Source organism: Hydra vulgaris, chromosome 02 (genome assembly GCF_038396675.1).
Source record: "Hydra vulgaris chromosome 02, alternate assembly HydraT2T_AEP".
Taxonomy (NCBI): domain Eukaryota; kingdom Metazoa; phylum Cnidaria; class Hydrozoa; order Anthoathecata; family Hydridae; genus Hydra; species Hydra vulgaris.
The window spans coordinates 55,789,615-55,800,000 of NC_088921.1; the positions used below are offsets into that span (position 1 = coordinate 55,789,615).

The 10,386-nt window shown below is 24.2% G+C and overlaps 1 protein-coding gene across 1 annotated transcript in view; it reads left to right on the forward strand.

Annotated features, from left to right (window-relative positions):
* Positions 1-10,386, forward strand: part of LOC100205638 (golgin subfamily A member 2) — a 28,362-nt gene that overhangs the window by 10,637 nt on the left and 7,339 nt on the right. The window contains exons 3-6 of the mRNA XM_065791429.1: positions 794-822; positions 2,180-2,225; positions 9,042-9,233; positions 9,343-9,714. Of these exons, the coding sequence (XP_065647501.1) occupies positions 794-822; positions 2,180-2,225; positions 9,042-9,233; positions 9,343-9,714 (639 nt within the window). The remainder of the gene's footprint in view (positions 1-793; positions 823-2,179; positions 2,226-9,041; positions 9,234-9,342; positions 9,715-10,386) is intronic.

The window sequence follows — 10,386 nt, forward strand, 5'->3', positions numbered from 1 at the left end:
TAAAAATAACTTTTAAGTAATTAATAGAAAAAGTTCTTCTTAAAAGATTAAATCAGATAAGTATTGTAATTGCTTTGTTGTACCAAGGTTACAAGTTGGCATTTGGGTCATAATTAGTAAGTGACCGGGGGTCTGTCCCTGGCTAAAAATGAGACTTTTTGCAAACCCGGCCCCAGCAAATTTTTAAGACTTAGCCCGAGTTGGTAGCTGGGGCTAGAAAAATGTATAATACTTTATATATTATAATTTTATGCTTACAATTTACTTCCAACAAGATTGCAAGCTACTGGCTTATAATATTTAAATATATAATATAGTGATTTTTTTTAAAAAAAGACAAGTTATATTTGTGCACAGCCAATAAGTTGAAGATGAAAATCTTTTTGTTAAAGATAATAAAATTTTAAATTCACCTTAAAGTTTGCATATTGTTCGAAAAATAAAATAACAACTTCAATCAAAAAGGCTCTTTATATCTACCCTTTTTTCTTATTTTTGTATATTGGCCTTTTTTATTGATATTTAACTGATTGCAATTCTTAGATATTTTACCCTATATTAAGTATAAAATTATTTATAAAACAATTATGTATTAAATATGTATTAAATAAATCAGTATGTTTTAAATCATAAAATGTTAAACCAAACTATATATTAATGAGAATATTTTGTGTAACAGCTCTACATTTACATTTAAAAATCATTTATGTTCATAAAAGATTTTTTAAATATTATATCATCATCTGTATATTTATATAAGATGAAATAAAGTCTCACTATTTTTTATTTAAAGGATGCTGAAATTCTGAGAGGGATACAGAAGTAAGAATCAATATATTTTTTCTAATTTTATTGTTTATATTTTTAAAAAAATTTTACTTGTTATCTTTTTGCTGTTATCTGCTTTTTATAGTTTTATAAAAACAAACAACATTTATATGAGAAGTTTAAACACATTTAACTTTTATCATTTGGGTTTATTTTTATTGGCTGATAAAAAGTTAGAGGTCTTAGCAGTTTAAGTTTCTACACATTTCTTAACACTCAAATTTTTGTTTTTGTTCAGTTTTTAGGTTGCTTTTTTTTTTTTTTGTATATTGCTTTTATTAGACAATATTAAATAATGAGGGAAAAATTTGCATGAAATATTTAAAAAAGCGCGATTAAAATTTTTGCCAAAAAATTTATATTATATAATGTACAACAATGTACAACAAATTTGGTCATTGAAGATAATTAAATCTCTAATCACGTCAGTGACGTATTAAGAAATTTTTTTGGTATAACAGTTCAACTATCCTGTCTACGAGCGGAGGAGAAATTCATATTAAGTGTATTTTAGAACAAGTTATTGTTTTTATTAAAGGAATTATAAAAATGTATAGTGTTTTCATATTTTAATCCAATCAAAACATGCGTTTTACAATTTAATTGTAACATATTCCATATTTTATTTACGTGAAATCGAATTAAGTGTTCTAATTGACTTAAAATACATTTACAATCTGTTTAAAAATTGTTAGCAAATGTTGCTTTTTAAAATGACAATAACAATTTTGTAATTATCAAAACAAATTTCATCATAACAAAACTGCAAGACAAGCAAAAGAATCGTTTTTTTATTTTTTATTTTTTATGACACACTTTCACCACTCAAACATTTCAAAGTTTTGAAAAAAATTAAGGCTAGTGGTCGCCCATTTTCATGAGGATTGTCCTTTTGACATCATTGAGTTCTTTATTCAGCATTTTGTATAATTAAAAAATGACAAATTTTTTTTTGAATATACTCATGTAAGCATTTGCAGCATCATTCTAATTATGTTAAAAAAGTATGCATAACTATGATAAAATGGTTTACATAACTATGATAAAATGATTTACATATGTCAATTTTTTTCAATTACTATATTTTTTCATAATTTATCTTTAACTATCACAATTTGTTACAAGATGTTAATTTTAACTGTCACATTAATAATATAATGCATGATATAAAATTTATGGGTGTTTTGAAACATGCTTCACTCATATAAATACAAATAGTAACATTTTTTAGATTTTTTTTTTCAAAACAATAATTGGTTCAGTAGCTTCAAACAAGCAGACTGCTATTTTTTTAACTAAAAAATTGTTAATAATAATTTTGTTGAAATTAAAGTTTTTAATTTAATTTTAGTAATCATATATTCAAAACACCACCCATTGTGTTGAAGTCAAAAAATGTGAGTTTCTTTAAATTTTAATTACTGATTTAAAAAAAGTTTAATATCTAATTTATATATTTGTATTTATTTATATGTGTGTGTCTTTATACATACATACATATATATATATATATATATATATATATATATATATATATATATATATATATATATATATATATATATATTAGGGTGCATCCAACACCCTATACTTTCAAAAATTGATCTGTCCCTATTCTTAAAACTTATATAAATATATATATATATATATATATATATATATATATATATATATATATATATATATATATATATATATATGAATATATATGAGTATATATAGATATATATTTTATATACACACTTATATATAGAACCCTTAGATGTTGTCCGAAAGTTTTTTCCATATTTTGTAGACAAAAAGTAAAAATTAAAATGCATGACCGGAATTTTTTTTTTTTAATAATGATAGACTGCCTGCCCCAACCAAACCCTCAGTCGATGTAGCAGCACTCCCTTGCGGGTCAGGCTATTTGTCAGTCGATGTAGCAACACTCCCTTGCGAGTCAGGCTATTTGTCAGTCGATGTAGCAGCACTCCCTTCCGAGTCAGGCTATAAGATAGTCGATGTAGCAACACTCCGCGCATAATTTACAGTAAAAAAAATAAAAATAAAAACATTTTATTAAAAAAAATAAGAATAAAAACATTGTTTATATTGTTAAAAACATTCAGAATGTTTTAAAAACATTCAGAATGTTTTAAAAACATTCAGAATGTTTTTAAAAACATTCAGAATGTTTTTAAAAACATTCCGGTCAATTAAATTTGCGTTTTTGTGGTTTTTTTATATAACAATTAATTTGTAATTAAATTAATGGTTTTGACTTTCGTCCAACACGAAAATGTTGGACGAAAGTCAAAAGTAATTAAAAGTGACGTATGTGTCTTTTTATTAATCTTGAGTTGAGAAAAGGCTATTTGTCAGTCGATGTAGCAGCACTCCCTTCCGAGTCAGGCTATAAGATAGTCGATGTAGCAACACTCCGCGCATAATTTACAGTAAAAAAAATAAAAATAAAAACATTTTATTAAAAAAAATAAGAATAAAAACATTGTTTATATTGTTAAAAACATTCAGAATGTTTTAAAAACATTCAGAATGTTTTAAAAACATTCAGAATGTTTTTAAAAACATTCAGAATGTTTTTAAAAACATTCAGAATGTTTTTAAAAACATTCAGAATGTTTTTAAAAACATTCAGAATGTTTTTAAAAACATTCAGAATGTTTTTAAAAACATTCCGGTCAATTAAATTTGCGTTTTTGTGGTTTTTTTATATAACAATTAATTTGTAATTAAATTAATGGTTTTGACTTTCGTCCAACACGAAAATGTTGGACGAAAGTCAAAAGTAATTAAAAGTGACGTATGTGTCTTTTTATTAATCTTGAGTTGAGAAAAGGCTATTTGTCAGTCGATGTAGCAGCACTCCCTTCTGAGTCAGGCTATAAGATAGTCGATGTAGCAACACTCCGCGCATAATTTACAGTAAAAAAAATAAAAATAAAAACATTTTATTAAAAAAAATAAGAATAAAAACATTGTTTATATTGTTAAAAACATTCAGAATGTTTTAAAAACATTCAGAATGTTTTAAAAACATTCAGAATGTTTTAAAAACATTCAGAATGTTTTTAAAAACATTCAGAATGTTTTTAAAAACATTCCGGTCAATTAAATTTGCGTTTTTGTGGTTTTTTTATATAACAATTAATTTGTAATTAAATTAATGGTTTTGACTTTCGTCCAACACGAAAATGTTGGACGAAAGTCAAAAGTAATTAAAAGTGACGTATGTGTTGGCGTAAGAATCACTTTTTTCCTTCCGCTCTTCCCAAAGCCAACAAACTATAGATCTATATATATATATATATATATATATATATATATATATATATATATATATATATATATATATATATATATATATATATATATGATATACACCCTTATATATATATATATATATATATATATATATATATATGTATGTATATATATATATATATATATATATATATATATATATATATATATATATATATATATATATATATATATATATATATATATATATATATATGTATATATATATACAGTGTCTCAAAAAATTATCCGACCAAACACTTTTTTAAATATTTTTCCTGAAAAAAGTGCTGTATTTTCGTAAATTTAGACTTTTTTGGTAAACTCAAGATTAATAAAAATAAAAGAACATGTTTTTAAATAGATTTTCTTTATTTCAATGTAAAATATGAATCACAAAGTTTTCAGTCTTTAAATAAATGAACTTAGGTCGTTTTTTTATTGTCAAAAAAATATTCGACCAAACGCATTATTTGTTCCATAATAAATTATTATATAACAAAACAATTATTTTAATACTTTGTTGGGCCTCCCTTTGCTGGATTACAGCTTCTAGATGTCTAGGCATTGATTCGACTAAAGATTTTGTTTCTTCTGATTGAATCTTTTCCCAGGCTTTTTCAATTGTCACTTTGAGGTTTTCTTTTTTGGAAAATGACCAATCTCCAATTTTTCGGTCTACAATTTCCCACAAATGTTCAATGGGATTAAGGTCCGGTGATTGTGCAGGCCATTCCAAGACCTCAACATTATTTTCAGCAAACCACTCCTTTGTTTTAGTGGCACAATGCTTGGGATCGTTATCTTGCTGAAATGTAAAATGAGATCCTAGCCGAAGTTTTCGAGCAGATGACTTCAAATTTTGCTTTAATATGTTTCTGTATTGCACCTGATCCATTATAGTATCAATAAATTGGAGTTTTCCAACACCCTTCCAAGCCATTGAACCACATACCATCACGTTACCGCCACCATACTTGACAGTTCCTCTCACGCAGCTTAATTTGTAGGCTTCTCCGGCTTTTCTCCAAACTTTTTGGGCTCCATCAGATGACTTTAAGTTGAATTTCGATTCGTCGCTCCACAGGATCTTTTTCCAGAAACTTAACGGCATATTTTTGAACTTCTTAGCAAACTCCAATCTTCTTTTCATGTGTTTCTTACTCAAATATGGTTTATTATGCACAAGTCGTCCTTGAAATCCCTGGTCTCGGATACGATTTCTGATTGTCTGATGGGATAATTTGATTCCATAATTCTCTTCAGCTTGCTCAGCCAGTTTTCGAGCAGAAATGAAGCGATTTTTCTTGACTTGTATAATTAAGTTTCTATCAAAACTCTTAGAAGTCTTTTTTTTGCGACTCTGGCCTTCTTTTGTGGCTGTTGTTCCGATCAAATTATACTTCTTCATTATGTCGGATACTGTATTATGAGGAATTCCAGTCTCTTGCTGCACCTGACGATAGGTTTTACCCTGATTGACTAGATCGACAGCTAAATTTCTCTGAGAAACAGTCCAGTGACGTTTACCTCCAACCATTTTATTTAAAAAAACATTAAACCTTTTTTTTATACAAAACTTTTTTTTTTACTACAAAAAAACAGTTTTTTGTTATCAATTTCATTAATTGTATAAAAATTTGCTAAAATATTTCAACAAATTTCACATAAAATTAATTAAACTTTTATAAATATGGCTTGGTCGGATAATTTTTTTACAAGCTTATTCAGTACTAAGTTTCTTTTAGGTCAAATAATAAACCAACTGAAGCATGAATCAAATATAATGAACGCTTAATAACATACTATTCCCAATAGAATTAAAATGACAGACAAAATAAGTATCGCTATTCATTGTTTTTAGTATAATTTAGAGCGTAAACATTTTTTATTGAGAAAAACTTTTTTGGTCGGATAATTTTTTGAGACACAGTATATATATATATATATATATATATATATATATATATATATATATATATATATATATATATATATATATATATATATATATATATATATATATATATATATATTATATATACCCTTATATTATATTGTATATTATATACACCCTTATATATATATTTTTTATTTATTTTTATTTTTAATTATTCACCTCCTCAAGGTCGAGAGGGCCACTACAGCTACAGTCAAGGAGACTACTTTTTGTGGTTACAACCCTCTCTCAACTCTATAACTCCGAAAACACGAACCTCAACTAACAAGGCCGCTGCACGGACAAGAAACAAGTTGAGCGCGGTACTACCAGGGACATGGTGGGGATTGAACTCAGAACTTCTCACTTATGAACCAAGCGCTCTACCACTACACCACTACCGCATTATATATATATAAATTATATATATATATGTGAAATAAATAGTAATAAATAATCAAAAATTATTTCTATATAAGAAAAAAATCACATTTTTACCTGATGATTGTATTTAGTATAAAACTTATAGTTGTAAAAAATATGTAGCTTTAACAATTTATATAAATATATATATATATATATATATATATATATATATATACACACACACACAGTCTTTCACTGGAAGACATGCGATCGTATATGACCGGGCAAATTACATTTTGCTTTGACAATTTGACCGCGGCTATTTCAAAAAACATTGAATGAAAAGTATTCTATATTATACCTTAAGTAAAATAAATTACATCAAAACTTTGAACGAATGTTTTTATATTAGCGAAACGCTTTTAAATAAAGTAACAATTTACTGATAATGGTTTTTTTTAAGTATAATTGGCAGTTGTATATATTTTTTTAATTTATAGTATATAAATTGTTTAAGTGTGCATTTTTTATAATAAACGTTATTAAAAATAAAAAGTTGTTTTGTTTTTATAAACGATGACATTCTACGACAACAAAAGTCTTTTTGACGAACTTTAAAATAAGAATAATTAAAGTTAATGTGTTTGAAAAGATAAACAAAATTTCATTGAAAACAAATAATTTTGAAAGCCGTTACAATAACATAAGTTTGATCTTGAATGCTTTTATACTATCGAAACAATTTTTAATGAAGTAACAAAACACTTCTAATGAATTTTTATAATAAGTATTAAAAACTGTGTTTTTTTTTTACTTGTATAATTATGTATTTTTTATGATAAATGTTTATCTTTAAACATATTAAAAAACAAAAAACAAAGTACAAATGTTAAAACAAAGAATGAAATGGGTTTTTAATGCATAAATTAAATAGATAAAGGATTTTAGTTTGTTTGAGTTTTTTTTTGTGTGTGTGTGTGATTGCTTTAGTTAAGTTTTTTTTTTTATTTTCTCTTTCGTTAAGATTTTTTTTTCTTTTTTAAAGTTTTTTTTTAGATAAGTTTAAGTAAGTTTTTGTAGCGCATTTTTAAATTTTGAAAATATGCCAAAAGCTGTGGTCAAATTGTTAAAACAAATTATTTTTTGTGTGGTCATATAATTTTGTGCGATCGCACGTCTTCTTGTGAAAGACTGACATATATATAGGCCTTGGCAGGAATGGCAAGTGATCATCTGCACCCGTGTCTACAAGTTTTTTTTTAAACAGCAAAGTTTTTTGATTGAGTTGTATTTTACTTTCGTTAAAAAAAAATTGTAAAAAACATAAGTATTATGTAATTACATAATAATATAAAAAAAGAAAAAAAATGTTTATTCATTTTTACATTTTGTGAGGGTCTAAAGGTAAAAAAGTTTGTAATTGAAGATTTTTGCAAAATGTGTTGAATATCAAAAAAATGTCAAAACTTTAAAAAATATAACTAAAGAGCATTAGAAGTTTTTAAAAAAATATAAATTTTATATATTTAAATAAAAACTTTGCAAAAATACTTTATAATACTTTATAATAGTTACTTTTTTTCTTAATCAAAACTTAATCAAAAGAGACATTAATAAATACATGCTTATTTAAAAGTTAAATTAGATTTTTTTTTTAATAAAGTTATGAAAATTTGAAATAAGTGTCACAAAAGCAATTTTAAAAATTTCAAACTCGCTCATTCAAGTTTTAATTACTAAAGTCTTTTCATATTTAACTGTTCTCTTGCTTATAGCTATTTCAGCATGATTTTTAAACTTTTCAAATAAGAAAAAAAAGTTTCACAAAAAAGAATAGTAATGAAGAAATTTTTCAAATACAAAAATAAGCAGAAACTTGACACTATAAAATTTATAAAATAATAAATCCTTTCAATAAAAAAGCGATCTAAAAATATATATTGAAGTAGAGTTTATAAAATTTTGTCAAATGCAATGTTCTTTTTAACAATTTTTCTAGAAAGTGGTTTGATGCTTGAATAAATAAATTTTAGAAAAACAACGGTTGCTGATGATTATTTTCAGATATATTTATGATATGTTACAAAACATACAGTGTAAAACTAAAAAAGCTATTACTAAAATGTAATTTATTTTATTTTATCTAAGATTTTTTTTATTTGAATATCAAATAAAATAGCAAAAATGCTTGTTACCTACCAAGTCTGTTTTAGACGGGCAATTCACTGCTTGTGCACTCATTTACTCCTGCTAATGTCTTTATATATATATATACAAATATATATATATATATATATACATATATATATATATATATATATATATATATATATATATATATATATATATATGTATATATATATATATATATATATATATGTATATATATATATATATATATATATATATATATATATATATATATATATATATATACATATATATATATATATATATATACATATATATATATATATATATATATATATATACATATATATATATATATATATATATATATATGTATGTATATATATATATATATATAATATATATAATATATGTATATCATTTTTAAATTTTCTTTATTTGGTATTAGAGTCCTGAAAATCATACTCAAACAGTAAATCAAAAACTTCAGTTTACTACACCTGTTGATCTTGATAAGGAAAATGAACAGGCAAAAGTTATTGAAAGTTCTTTTGAGGTAGCCAAACCTGAAAATGGAACCGATATATTTTCAGAAAATTCTCTTTATTCAACACCATTAAGTGCTAAGGAATCAACAAAGGTATAAAAATCTTTTAAAATGTTTAAAAATCTTTTAATTGTTTAAAAATCTTTTTAAATGTTTTAAATTAAAAAAAGTAATAAGTAACTTTAGTGCATTTTCTTATAAGGATGAGGAGTTACAAAATAATCTAGCATCATACAAACGTGCAAACAGCATACTTACTAACCAAGTGAATGAGCAACGAAAGCAAATTCTTGTTCTTCAAAATAAATTAAAGAATGAACTAGCTTCAGTTAATCACTTGAATGAGCAACGTGCACTTAAAGAGCAACTGGAAGTACATATTCAAACCATTGGAATTCTTGTATCAGAAAAAAGTGAACTTCAATCAAGTATAAGTAATTTGCAAAAAAAGTTGGCGTTGAAAGAAAGTGACACAAAGCAACTTTCTCAACGCTTAGAGAATGCTTGTAAAAATACAGTTGAGTTGGAAAAACGAATTGCCGAACTTCAACTGTTAGAAAACCAATTTAAAAATGTAATTTCTTATATATTTATCTTAATTTTATATTTTTTAAAAGATAATTTTTTCACTTTATAATATAAATATTTCTTAATATAAATTTGAATTTAAAAAAAAATGTAATAACTGTTTTACTTATTAAATGCCTCATAATAAATAAATAAAAACAATAAATAAAACTTTATATGTTAATTGTTATAGTTGTGACAGGTATAAAAAATTATAATATAAAAAATTATAATGCTGAAAATATTTTGATGCTGCTTGTGTAATGGTTTGAAACCAAATTGTTAATCATTAGCAACATTAGCTGGCTCTTGGATTGGCACCAACAGTTTTTAAAACTTATCCTTGGATACAGGATAATCAGTTAAAAATTGTTTTAATAATTTGTGCATTAAAAATGCTCTGAACAAACCAAACTATTTTAAAGAGAAAATTAAAAACAAACAAACCTCAAACTAAAAAGAAAAAAAAATTAACAAATGATAGAATAAATAAAGGATAAACCAGAAAAAATAAAAGCATAAAAATAATATATTTTAATTTAGAAGCATCTCAATAGTTCAAATTTAATAATTAATTTAATTCAAAAGCGTCTCGATTATTAGTTTAAAATTTTTCATTATTAGTGTTGAGTGTTGAATGTGTTATGCTTAGGTTAATGGATGTTTTGTTTAATAAAGG